Source organism: Pseudophryne corroboree, chromosome 12 (genome assembly GCF_028390025.1).
Source record: "Pseudophryne corroboree isolate aPseCor3 chromosome 12, aPseCor3.hap2, whole genome shotgun sequence".
Lineage (NCBI taxonomy): Eukaryota > Metazoa > Chordata > Amphibia > Anura > Myobatrachidae > Pseudophryne > Pseudophryne corroboree.
This window is the reverse complement of record NC_086455.1, coordinates 68,624,167-68,638,616: the sequence shown is the minus strand read 5'-3', so window position 1 is coordinate 68,638,616 and position 14,450 is coordinate 68,624,167. Positions and strand designations below refer to the sequence as shown.

The window sequence follows — 14,450 nt, the reverse complement described above, 5'->3', positions numbered from 1 at the left end:
CATTGGTTATCTTACAGCTGTGACACAAAATAAACAGATCAATTATCACTGCTTATCTGACACAGAGAATGAAAGAAAGAGGAGTCCGGAGAACATGTATAAAAGCTGCCTCACGTGGACAAATGTACTCATTTAATGCGGGTGCCATACATATGAGCTGCGATTTCCCGTTCTGCTAACCGGCAGACATCAATGATCAGTGATCCTTCAGAGAAATTTATTTTTGGGTCGAAAGTGGGAAATAATTATTGTCTAACATGTTGGATTTCTCCAATCCCCGAACTCTGCAGAACGGGGCATTGCCCCTATTCAAGCTAGCTGTATGGGCCCCTTATGTGTATGCGCAGTATGCCAAGTTCAGCTTCTGCATTCAAACAAGTCATGTCTGCAGTCATAGCAGAGGTAATACTAGCAGCCATAGATCAATCCGCAGGGATAAGTAATCTCAGTACTTTTATTAATATCTTCCCGATCGGGTATTAATAAGTCACCAGGCTACAGTTCTATCTTTACATGTGTTCATTAAAACGGTTATTTTTGTAATTCCCTTATGTATGTTTTTAAATTCTACAAAGAATTAACTTTTGATAGGTGTCATGATCTTCCAGTGGTTACTGTCCCTTGATTCGTGTAAACCTGCTGTGCTAACTATGAATTGCTGTTATACATGTCTTGTTCTCAGGGAATCGGACATGAAAAAGCTGTGAGCACTTGCTGTAGCTGCCAGAAGGGAGTAAAGGGGGGTACTGACGGGAGAGATGTGTGCTGAGCGATCTTAACACAGACCGCTCAGCACACATCTCTCCCCCCGCTCAGCACAGCGTGATGTGCTGAGCGAGGGGGGGCAACGACAGGGGACCGCTCACTTCACACAGCGCTGAAGTGAGCGACCCGCTAGATTGAGCCTGCATGCAGGCTCAATCTAGCACCAGCGATAGCGCTATCGCTGGGGGGCACACACATGGCAGATCCGTGCTTAAAATATAAGCAATCTAGTCAGATTGCTTAGATTTTAAACATGGATCTCTCTGTGTGTACCCCCCTTAACCCATCTTCTAGGCTACCTGCACTGTACATGTATATTTAAGAGAGAACTCTCATGTTAATCAAATGTGAGTAATACAATTCATTTATACTTGTTTTGTAAACACTCCATCACCACAACATCCCCCAGTCAGTAAACTGGGCGTCATGGTATACAATGAGTGAAACGCTTTGCTCTGAGGTGTCTGTGTGCGAGATATGGACACTGTTACATCTGCGTTTGTGCTACTGTCAAATATTTTTTAGAAGGAACTAAGAGCATTTTTATCATCTACTGTGCACAAAAATCAGCTTTGATTCTATAAAATCGCTTTTAACAGCTATTGCGTGGCAGGCTGCGGTGGTTTACAGTAGTTTTAATAGACTGGTTTTCAGCAGCATTTTTTTATTGGCTGTATGAAAAGGATTCCATGTAGCATTTGTGAGCCTAAGACGCTACAGAAACAGCCAGTGTGCAGGCAAAGAGCAGGTCACAGAAACTTCAGCGACATGAAATAACAGGAGATGTGCATTTTGCCGACAAACACAGCAGAATGTACAACCACAGCTGTCCTGTCCTGTCCTGTCAAGTAAAATACAATACAGTAAATCCTAATAATAAATATGGACAGCTAGCAGTGTTGTAGGGATGGTTCTTATTAGAAAAGCAGCAGGGAAACCACAAACAGCAACTAGACGAGCTCAAAACTCCAATGGTACTGAAATCCATCCCCTATCCAGCTCCCCAACCACACTACCACAAAACCATCATACTCACCAGCCCCCTTGCACAGACACACCGGACCACAGATCCACACACCGCAGCTCCCCCACCATACTGTCACAAGTAACCCCCACAAAAGGTCAGCAGCCCCTTTACACACCCACACCTCCATTCCCCAACCACAAGCACCCACAACAGCCCCCTCTCTCTCACACACACACACACCCCACAACACACCTCACCCGAGACCCACATGCCTCAGCTCCCCAACCATGCTGCACACAAAACATCCCCACTGTGGTCACTAGCCCTCTCGCACACACACCGGACCACAGACCCACACACCGCAGCTCCCCAACCATACTGTCACAAGCACCCCCCACAATGGTCAGCAGCCCCTTTACACACCCACACCTCCATTTCCCAACCACAAGCACCCACAACAGCACCCTCTCTCTCACACACACACACCACAAACCCACACACTGCCACAACACACCTCACCCAAGACCCAAACATGCTGCACACAAAATATCCCCACTGTGGTCACTAGCCCTCTCGCACACACACCGGACCACAGACCCACACACCGCAGCTCCCCAACCATACTGTCACAAGCAAACCCCCACCACCACCACCACGCCACCATGGTCAGCCCCTTTACACACACCACACCTCAGTTCCCCAACCACACAGCCACAAGCACCCCCACCAGTGCCCCCTTTCTCGCATACACACTGCCACAACAAACCCCCACCTGAAACCCACACACCTCGGCTCCCTAACCATGGTGCCACAAGCACCCTCATATGGTCACCAGCCCCCACACACGCCATCACCACAACTCACTTTCCCCAAACCCTATACTCTTGTACAGTTATTGTTGGGGTACTACGATAACTTTAAAAGTACAGCACAGAGCTGTGTATCCAATTACGTGTAGCAGTTCTAAAACTTGGACAGTGTAGACCTTTTTTCAGCATCCTAACCGGACGTGAAAAAGAGTTTTGGGTGACATTCTGAGAAATAAATAATTTGTCTGTTGCTCTCAAAATATGACATTCAAAGTAAAGGAAGCAGAGGCGGGAACATTACCGATTTAGAACAACTGCTGTGTATCTTCGCTCCACAAAGATGATGCCACACAAAATGTTAGTAAATGGGGAGGGGAAGCTGGTTTCAGTTCTCTCTTTCGCCTCAATCTCTTCATCCTCATCATCGTCATCCTCAGAGTCACTCCACGATACGTAGTTGTCCTGATTGCGGTTGTTGTACCACTCCACGCTCTCAAACTGCTGGCGCTCGTAGGGTTTGTACTTACGCAGAATTTCCAGGAGTTTGATGACTTTGGGAGTGACAAATTTCAGGTCAAGGGATGCGGGAGAGAAGTGTTCCTCACACAGAGCATGGATCTTCCTTAAAATAGTGTCTGTAAACAACAGGAATTTCCGGTGCAGCTCCTCCTGCTCGTGTTTGATGTACTTCTGCAGCTCCCTCACCATCATCCCCGCCACTTTATCTGCACACCACGGACCCAGCACAAGCAGAACCGCTCGACAGTCCGATAGGATCTAGGACAGAGACCAGTCGTTCACGTGGTGCAACAAAGAAGCATTAGACACATAACAAATAGATTTTTGCCTACATACACTGTAAGTATACCTTGAACTCTTTCCTGTAAAATAACATTTCTAAAGTTCTTAATAAAATTATAGCAGATGGAGCCACCACTATCTGAATGAATGTGACGGGATGGCCTACATTACAGAACTACTCAGGGGATTAGTAGTTTGGGCAAACCAAGATCAAGGGCCATGCAAATGGATATTACAGGCTCAAGTGGTGCTCTAACCCTGTTCTTCACTGTTCACAAAAAAAAAAGTAGTGCAGGTACCACTTATGGCGTCAGCTGTTCTCCATGAGTTGATGATAGTAGTAGACTATATGCCCTTATCAGCGGGGCTGGATGAGCAGCTGGAAACACACAATTTATTTACTTATACCACGTTGTGGAGCCTGATAAACTTTACAGCTAAGCTACACTAGCAGTGTGTCATATGCAACAAGCCACGTTCCATATATGCAGCAGCACTAAGTTAGCTTAGACTGGCAAATCATTGTCGCACTACTTTGGGACCGTAGGGGGCGAGTTGTTTTACTGCGCTTCCCATAAGGGTTGGAAGGGGAAAGAAACATACCTAATGCATTTCAGGGAGAGGTGCAATACAAACTACAGGATTCTTAACTTTTATAGAACATAGGGAAAGCCTAGCAACGTGATCATCATTATACAGTACATAATATTGCAAAAAATACACATTGGAAAACAGTTTACTGTGCCTTTGACTTAACTGTGTGCTTTACATGTTGCTATCTTGTAGATGTAACCCACTAATGCAGAACATTCCATTAAATGAATGGCTCTGCTCTGTGGGTAAGCCAGGAAAATACAGATAAATCCCACAGTGCAACTTGTCGTATGTTCTATAGCGTTTCAGAAGACAGGACCTGCAAGCGAGACTCATACCTGTTTGGAGATGGACATTGAATCTCTCTCTTTAGAATGAATTGGAATATTGCAGTCTTCCAGAAAGTGAACCGATTCATCCAGTTCCGTTAAGAGCTTCTGATAGAGTCCGCTTTTGTCATGGTAGGGGCCACAATCCAACACAATCTCACAAGGCTGAGAGGCATACCTTAGGAATAAAAACAGAGTTGAGTCACAACTTGCTACACATTAGGGGCTTACATAAAAGTTTCAAATAGTGTTCCCCTTTCTCTTTTAATATAAAACCCAACATATTTAGCCTCATTGAATGGTCTTTCTTATTCATACAGAAGGTTGCTCTGTATTGCTTTGGCTAGTTCATATGCCTGTGCAGCCAAGTGTTCAAACAGTTATCATTTGCAATACAACATAAAACAACTCAGACTCCTTGTTCTCTGTAGATGTAGCCATTGCTAACCCCCAAAACACCCCCCCAAAGGGGTAACAATGCTGCACTACAGTCAATTCCCTGCTGTACAGGGAGGACAGACCCATAGGAGATGAGGTCATGAATTCTGCATCCTGTTTACCTGTCCAAAACCACGAGATCGGTTGCAGTTTCTGCGTTACTCTTTAGAATTTCCTCCAGTTTCTGGATCTTCTCTTCAAGGTCACGAGGGTCACATTTCCCATTCAGTATAGAGGCGGTCAGCCCCAGGATCCGTGGACAAGTCTGGTAACTCTCACAGATCTGCGTGTGATCAGAAACCAGAAGAGGTATGGGTGTTATGAATGAGCTTATTGCTGAATAAAGTGTATACTGTATGAGCGCTTAACACACGTAAGCTGCACCGCTACAATAAGGGTCTACTTATTCCCCACGAATGGCGGGAAGTGATGGAACAACACATCGTAACAGCAGCTACTTCCCACATATTGCGTCAACTGTTTGGGACTTTTTGTTTTAAGTAGGGAAAAGGTTAGACTTTTAGAAGAATTATACAAAACTACATTTTGGAGTAAATAATTACATACAATAAAAAACAGTCTAAAATGCACACTAACAAGTTCATGACAATTTTTTTTTTTATTTTTTTTTGTTACGTCAAGCCTTCTAGTGAGCCTGAAAATTGCACATATTCAGCATACCACCTACATGTGCGATGGACAGTTAGAAGTCTATTTATCTGCAGAGAGGACTGCTCACTTCCGTGTTAGGGCATGTGGGATCACTCCACACCAGGTTAGAATAATATAATTTTAAGTAGTCCTTCATGAACTTGGTCAAGCTTCTGCTAAAACACAGCTCTGCCTGTACCGAAAAGGCTAGAAGGAATAGGTGCCTTTAGGTGGTTTTGTTCCATTATAGCGGATTTATGAAGAACTTACCAGAACTATCTCCTAGTAGTCCCTACCATACCACATCTGGGAAGGACAATTTAAAGGTTGTGGAGAGAGTCCTATCCCGTGCAAACCAATTAACATTGTTAACGTGCTGAAGAAATTGGACAGACCTTTACAGTCCGTAACCTACCAGTAGTACTACAAATGCTCTAACTGGTGTTACCCGGTGATCAGGAACTCACGGACTATATAGATGGGCATGCATAATAGGATATGTAGTGGAACTTTAGCACCCTGCACCTAATCAGTGAGGAGGGCATATTTTAATTTTGAGGGGCAAAATTTTACACGTGATGTATCATTACAGCTACTGTAGACGTAGTGATACATCAAGTATAAAATGTTTGCCCTTTAAAATTAAAATATACCCTCCTCTCTGATTAGGTGCTAGAATGAACACAGTATATGCCCCTCACTTATTTACATGGCTGTCCAGCATTACACAAGTTAACAATACGTTTATATCTAGACACAAGAGCACAACAGTAGAGGGAATCCTGCAATAGGCATGTGGCACAGGTAATGCACAGTCGACAGGATATCCATAACAATGGACTAGAAAGGCATACAACTTTGGTATCAATAAAAACTTAAAACGGTTTAATATTCTAGTAAAGGCATTTATAAGCCTTTAATCTTACCATTGACTAAAATGACAACAGGGTGTAGAGCTGCACACTAGTCGGCCGCAATTGTATCGCTGCACATAATGAGGATAATCTCCCTTATGCACCTACCCCACCCTTATGCTTGGTCTCACAGCGGTCAGCATTGTCAGGCAGAATTCTGCTAATGCACAACTTGGCATAGCCTGTAATTCCTACCGCATCCCTCAGCTCAACTCAGCCTATGTACTTATTCCCCTTTCCAACCAATGACATTCCTTCAGTTGCAAACCTATACGAAACAGATTTGCATAGTACTTCGAATCGACCGCAGTTAAGCGTACGGTGGCACGCTAGGCTACGGAACATGCACATCGCTAAAAATTGCAAGATGAGTCCTCAAAACACAATTCACGTTGTGCAACATTTACAATTTGGAACAGCCAAGAACGTTATGCTATTCTGGCCACTTGGGGCAGTGTTCCAATGAGTACAAGGCCTGATATCTACCAGAGTGGATTTATATATCCCCTATATAATAAAGGCCTACAAAAAGAGAAAGTGACGTTATCCGTTTCAAGGAGGAAATGAGAGTGCAAGTAAGTTGGTAAAGCAGAGAACATTTTCCCTCTTACCTTCATAACATCACAATATGGGTGATCTTGGATGGCAAGATGGCACTCGTCGAACACCAGCAAGTTAATCTTAGATAATGATAGGATCTCGCTCTTTAGGAGGTTGGCGAAGATGTGACAAGTCATAACCAGGATCTGAAGACAGATATAAATGGAAGAATCATGTAACACTGCAAAGATCACATCTGAGACCTGTGTGCACGTCTGGTTTACATTTCAGAAATAATACCTCATATGTTTTCAATGTCTCCTTTGTAAACTAACTGACAAGTCCCATCAAAGTGCTCCAGCTGACACACACCAAATTGCTTTTGTGCTAACGTTTTGTGAAAATAGAGTTTGACAAGTGCCCCAGTGAGGAGGGGCTGCGGCGGACTTAGATATTTTATTAGATGTGCTGTAGCAATCATATTTTATCCTTAAGCTGCTCCTTGCGGAAACCTAAAATTCTAAACAAACTAAGTATTACTGAAACCACCGGAATACGGGCTAGAGATACGCAAGTTTTGTGATGCCAATACCTTGCAGGAGATTACAGAACAGATGTTCAAACACAAGGAAATAATCCCATTGCTGTTCAGAAGTTTTAACTGCAGAAGAAAGTGTAGGTGGCCTCTGGCATCCCATCTGCTCTGCTGGCTGGTAAAGGTTTATGAGAGCTGAACCAACTGACGACCTTCACCCGGTGGTAAACACCCAACACACTGAGAGACACGGCAGACACTGCCATCCATGACAGACTACAGTACTGACCACACATTATTATATTTACAGGTCAGAGCAGTCTGCAGCTCTCCATAGTTTATTGTGGAACTGCAAAGCATATAATTCTATGTCATCCTTCTGCTGTCAGTGCATGCTGGGTCCTGTAGTTCCACAACAATAAAAAGAGGTCAAATCTTACATACTTGTGATCTAGGCAAGAGCTACCAAACCCGATACATGTGACCCAACTGGGGTACCAGCAGCTCTTATTTTGGGGTTCACCTTATTGACAGCAATGAAATCAATTCTAATGGGAACAGTCTCTCTTTTGGGTGTCCTAGAATTATACTGGCACTTGGGGTCCCAGCACCACTAGGTCTCTGCTTTCCTGGAACAGTGAAGACTTTATAGTTAGAGTAACACTCTAACAGAGTAGGGTTGAGATTGCCTAAAAGATAAAAAAAAAAAGGGGGCAGACTAGATGGGCCAAGTGGTTCTTATCTGCCGTCAAATTCTATGTTTCTAACACTACACTGTATTATGCATGAGCTATTAAAGTGGTAGTCCCAAGGAAAAACAATGTATTTTAAAAATAATATACAGATTTATATATTTGCAAGGTTGATTCATACAGATATATAGGTTATTGATGAGCAAGGCAACAGAGGTCTCTAATTGTTGCCATAATGAACTGACCACTAGGTGGCACTTTTCTGATAATTAGGTTACCTGGGTAGCGCAAAAGAAATGTATTGGTTTATGAATAGTTTCTTATATAGCGCAGCATATTCCGTTGCGCTTTACAATTAGAACAACAGTAATAGAACAAAACTGGGCAAAAACAGACAGACAGAAGTAGGAAGGCCCTGCTCGTAAGCTTACAATCTATAGGGAAAAAAGGATTTTAAATACCTACTAGTAAATCCTTTTCTCGTAGTCCATAAGGGATATTGGGGAAAGAATTAGTACGATGGGTATAGATGGGTCCAAAGGAGCCAGTGCACTTTAAATTTCTTCAACTGGGTGTGCTGGCTCCTCCCCCTACAGGTCAGTTATAGGTAAAACAGTGCCCGAAGGAGAATGACATACTTGAGAGAAGGAACATAACAATAAAAAGTGTGGTGAGATTTACACACCAGCACACCATAATATAACTGGGCCAGCAACGCCTGGCAACATTAACAGCAACAGCTGAACAGGAACACATAACAGAGAACCTGCAGAAAGTCACCGCACATAGGCGGGCGCCCAATATCCCTTATGGACTACGAGAAAAGGATTTACCGGTAGGTATTTAAAATCCTATTTTCTCTAGCATCCATAAGGAATATTGGGGACAGAATTAGTACGATGGGGAGGTTCCAAAGCTTCCAGAACGGGCGGAAACTTGAGGAGACATCTGCAGCACAGCCTGCCCAAACTGGGTATACTCTTTGGCCAGGGTATCAAACTTTTAGAACTTCACAAAGGTGTTCTAGCAGCTCGGCATAGTGTTGTAGAGCAGCCGCCCAGGAAGAGCCCACCGATCTGGTAGAGTGGGCCTTCAGAGACTGTGGAACAGGTAAGGCTGCCGACGCATAGGCCTGTTGGATAGTAAGCATAATCCGACGAGCAATGTACTGCTTTGAAGCAGAGCAACCATTTTTCTGCGCATAGTACAGCACGAACAAGGAATCCGTCTTTCTGATCCGAGCCGTCCTCTTGACATAGATTTTTAAGGCTTGCACCGCATACAATGCCTCCAGAGGAGCAGAAGTGCCAGAAATGGACGGAATCAAAATGGGTTGATTCAAGTGAAATGCAGAGACTACCTTCGGCAGGAACTGCTGTCTAGTCCTGAGCTCCACTCTGTTCGCGTAAAAGACCAAGTACGGACTTTTACACAACAAGGCCCCTAATTCTGACACACGCCTAGCAGAAGCCAGGGCTAGTAACATCACCATTTTCCACGTGAGGTACTTATCTTTTACAGTCGTCAGAGGTTCAAACAAGGAGGACTGTAGAAAGCGTAACACTACATCCAGCTCCCAAGGTGCCATAGGCGGCACGAATGGAGGTTGTATGTGTAGCACCCCTTGCAAGAAGGTCTGAACTTATGGAAATAGAGCCAACTTCTTGTGGAAGAAGATGGAAAGAGCTGAAATCTGGATCTTAATGGATCCCAGACGTAAGCCTTTTTCCATTCCAGCCTGCAGGAAACGTAGGAACCTTCCCAAGTGGAATTCTGCAGAGGGATATGTGCATTCCTCGCACCAAGAGACACATCTCCGCCAGATATGATGATAGTGTTTTGACGTCACAGGTTTTCTGGCTTGTACTATAATGGCAATTACCTTTTTGGAAAGCTCTTGTGAGCTAGGATGTTCCGCTCAACTTCCATGTCGTCAAACGAAGCCGCCGTATGTCCGGGTAGACAAACAGTCCTTGTTGAAGAAGATCCCTTATTAGAGGTAGAGGTCAAGGGTCCTCTACGTACATGTCCAGAAGAGCAGCGTACCACGCTCTTCGGGGTCAATCCGGGGCAATCAAGATTGCTCTCAGTCTTTGATGCCTGATCCGCTTGAGCACCCTTGGAATCAGCGGAATCGGAGGAAACCGGTAGACCAGCTGGTAAGGCCAAGGCGATGTCAGCGCATCCACTGCGCCCACCTGAGGGTCCCTGGTACATGAACAATAGCAGCAAAGCTTCTTGTTGAGGCGAGAGGCCATCAAGTCGATCTGTGGGTATCCCCACCTGTCGATCTGTTGAAACACCTGAGGGTGTAGTCCCCACTCTCCCGGGTGGAGGTCGTGGCGACTCAGGAAGTCTGCTTCCCAGTTGTCCACTCCCGGAATGAATATCGGACAGTGCTCTTGCATTTCTTTCTGCCCAGAGGAGTCATCTTGATACTTCTCGCATGCAGGCCCTGCTTTTTGTCCCTCCTTGTCGACTGATGTAAGCCACCGCCGTGGCGTTTTCCGACTGCACCTGGATCGCGGAGTAGAGGGGATGCCTGAATCAGAGCATTGTAGATAGCCCGAAGTTCCAGAATGTTGATCGGAAGTAGAGCCTCTGGGTCAGACCACCTGCCCTGAAACTGCGCCCCCTGGGTGACAGCTCCCCATCCTCTCAAACTCGCATCCATTGTGAGGAGGATCCAATCCTGAATCCCAAAGTGTCAACCTTCCAGTAGGTTGGAAGACTGTAGCCACCACAGGGGAGAAATCCTGGCCTGGGGCGACAGCCAAATCATTCGGTGCATCTGAAGATGTGAACCAGGACCACCTGTTCAGGATGTCCAATTGGAAAGGTCTGGCATGAAACCTCCCGAATTGTATCGCCTCGTACGAGGCCACCATCTTTCCTAACAATTTTATGCAAAGATGAATGAATACACGAGCAGGTAGGAGAACCATGCAAACCATTTCTTGAAGTTATCTCACTTTGACCTCTGGGAGGAACACTTTCTGTGCTACAGTATCCAGTAGCATCCAAAGAAACAGGAGCCGCTGAGACGGTTCCAGGTGGAACTTCTGCAGATTGAGGATCCACCCATGGCGAGACAGAAGTTGGACAGTGCGATCTATTTGGAGCAGTAGAAGCTACCTGGAACTCGACTTTAATCAGGAGATCATCCAGTTAGGGAACCACGTTGACCCCCTTGACCCTGAGCTGAAACATCATCTCCGCCATCACCTTCGTAAACAACCTTGGAGCTGTAGACAGGCCGAAGGGCAATGCCTGAAACTGGTAGTGATCGTTCAGTATGGCGAACCGCAGATAAGCCTGATGAGGAGGCCAAATTGGGATATAGAGGTAAGCGTCCTCGATATCGAAGGACACACGGAATGTGGCTCCAGACCTGCGATCACCGATCTCAAAGATTCAAGGACTTCAGATTCAAAATGGGTCTCACTGACCAGTCTGGTTTTGGTACCACGAACATACTGGAGTAGTAACCTTGTCCTTGTTGTAGGGGTACTGGAACAATGACCTGGGACTGGACCAACTTGTTGATGGCCTGTAGCAGCGTACCTCGCATATATTCCAAAGCTCGTAAGCCTGATTTTTAAAAATCGTTGGGGAGGAGCACCGTCGAACTCCAGCTTGTAACCCTGAGAAATAAGATCCCTTACCCAAGCACCTTGGCAGGAACCGTCCCATATGTGGCTGTAGTGATGTAACCGAGCTCCCACCACGAGATCCCCTCGGGGTGGGTGGGCACCGTAACACCGAAGTCTTTGCAGAAGCCGAACTTGTGCTTTGATCCTGAGATTCGGCAACGGCTGGTTTCTTAGGCTTACCTCTGGTGCCTCTAGCTGCGTTGGAGGCCCCCCTGGCCCTATATCGAAATCTAGGGGACCAAAAGGACTGAGTAGACAAGTCCTGGGTCGGTACGTCTAGCAGGTGGAGCTCCTGAAGGGAGAAAAGTGGATTTCCCAGCAGTAGCTTTGCAGATCCATGCGTCCAATTCACCTCCAAAGAGCCATTCACCTGTGAAGGAAAGAGATTCCACATTACGTTTGGAGTCTGCGTCAGCAATCCACTGACGCAACCATATGTCTCTGTACGCGGACACAGCCAAAGCCGTGGTCCTAGCATTAATATTGCCAATCTCTTTAAGGGAGTCACAGAGGACTCTTGCCGTGTCCTGAATGTGTTTTAGAAAAGTTACAGTAGTAACTAAGGTCATATCACTTGAAAGACCTTCCTGAATTTGAGTAGCCCAGGAATGAATTACATGTGTCATCCAGAAACCTACAATGACCAGTCTTTGAGCAACACCTGCAGCAGTGTAGATAGCTTTTAGAGTGGCCTAAATTTTCCTATCTGCTCGGTCCTTTACCGTAAAAGGAGCCCGGAGCAGGAAGTACCGCCTTTTTAGAAAGGTGAGAGACTGAGACATCCACTGCTGGAGATTCTTCCCAGAATTTTCTGCCTTCAGGGGCAAAGGGGAATGTATGCAGAAACCGTTTTGACACCTCATATTTTTAATCTGGATTCTTCCAGGCTATTTTAAAGAAGTCATCCAATTCCTTGGAATCAGGAAATGTGAATGTCAGTTTGTCTTGTGGGAAGAAAAATGACTGCTGAGTATTAGCATCCTCCAGGGGGAGCTTTAACATATCCCGAATAGCCAATATGAGCTGTTCAATACCCTGGGTAGGGGTGGAATCCCCTAATTCTGGGGTCCACATCATCATGTATATCATCATCATCAGTATCTGATAGGAGGGGTACGGGTTGTTGAGTCGACTCAACTTAGGTTGACAGTCATTAGGTCGACCACTGAAGGTCAACGTAGGCATTAGGTCAACATGAGTTTTTGGACTTTTTTTGTTGTCATTTTCTTCGTAAAGTGACGGGGAACCCCAATTAGTGCACCATGTCCCCTCGCTCGGGCAAGGTACCTCTTTCCGCTGCATTCGGCACAGGTTACCGTTCCCAATTGTAGTCCACGTGGATCGTCAAGTCCAAAAAAATGCAACAAAAAAAAAAAAAGTGAAAAACTCATGTCGACCTTTTGACCTGTCGACCTAAGGACCGTATCACGAAAGGAGTGCAGGTAGAGCACGTTTTTGTGCCCCTGTAGCAGACAGGGGGGGGATGTTTAACAGTTAGACTTGCCACTGTTTGTTGCAGTTCCTGAGTCTTATTGACATTTGCAGCGAGTTGAGATGACATACCAGACATCATAGTTTTGATAGCCCTCAACCAGGAGGGCTCTGGACTCTCCCCCACGTTATCAGCAGTCTAAAATGACTGACTACACTGCTCACATGATATTGAGCCAGATGAACTAGGAGAGAATCTAACATTACAAACCCTGCATAACTTCTGTTTTACCATATTGAATAAGAAAAACAGGTACAATACACATACAACACAGCCTGAAATACAACACAAGCCTGTCCTATAGCACGTGAGAGGAGACACAGGAGAGATAGCCCCAGTGAGGCTGTCAACATTTTATATGTAAACAACAGTGAGACTGTATTATGAAAAATCCCTCAGGGATGTTACTTGTGCACACTATAGCAGCTCTCCCCCTCTACATCCGGTACCAGTGATAAAGGAGCTGTTGAGGCTGCTGTTGCCATGCAGAGGAAGGCGCCAAAATGCCGCTGAGCCCGCTCTCATGTAGCTCCGCCCCCCGCCATGGCGCCGGAGCTACTATTTTATATTTATACTGGCCATGTCTCTCTATGTTTGTAGCCTCACATAAATGCTTGGTACAATGCATTTTAGCCAGTCTCACGCAGGGGCTACAGTGGGTCCCACCCAGGAGGGACCCGTACACCTCACCCGCACTTCAGCCACACAGTAAACCCCCTAGTGGGGTCCCTGGCGTGTACGCACCACCGATGATCACCTTCAAGTAGCATTAGGGGTGTGCGGCCGACAGCCAAGGCGCCATGCTCCACTGAACAAACAGCCCCTCAGCTGGTCCTGCAGCGGGGAAGCGGCTCTGCACCTCAAGAGGCCAGTGACCGGACACCCCCCCCCCCCCCCCCCCCCACTCCCACGGTGCAGGTATGCTGTTGGCCAAACAGCATACCGAAAGAAATAAAACTTTTAAAAAGAAACTGAAGAAAAACTCTGGAGCTTGCAGAGTGTGCATCCTCTCCTGAGGGCACTTTTTTCTACACTGAGCTGTAGGAGGAGGCATAGAGGGGAGGAGCCAGCACACCCAGTTGAAGAAATTTAAAGAGCACTGGCTCCTTTGGACCAGTCTATACCCATCATACTAATTCTGTCCCCAATATTCCTTATGGATGCTAGAGAAATAGGCATTGATATACAGGGATAGACGCTACCTATTACATAATGGGCCACAAGATTGCAATGTTCTTAAGGGCCTGTATGATATGATCACCCAGCAATG

The 14,450-nt window shown here is 45.7% G+C and overlaps 1 protein-coding gene across 1 annotated transcript in view; it reads right to left on the bottom strand.

Moving 5' to 3' along the window:
• DICER1 (dicer 1, ribonuclease III) overlaps positions 1-14,450 on the bottom strand; it is a 222,538-nt gene that overhangs the window by 130,946 nt on the left and 77,142 nt on the right. Inside the window, exons 7-10 of the mRNA XM_063946538.1 lie at positions 6,880-7,014; positions 4,826-4,986; positions 4,275-4,443; positions 2,843-3,318 (exon numbers count right to left, since the gene is read on the bottom strand). Coding sequence (XP_063802608.1) covers positions 2,843-3,318; positions 4,275-4,443; positions 4,826-4,986; positions 6,880-7,014 — 941 coding nt within the window. The remainder of the gene's footprint in view (positions 1-2,842; positions 3,319-4,274; positions 4,444-4,825; positions 4,987-6,879; positions 7,015-14,450) is intronic.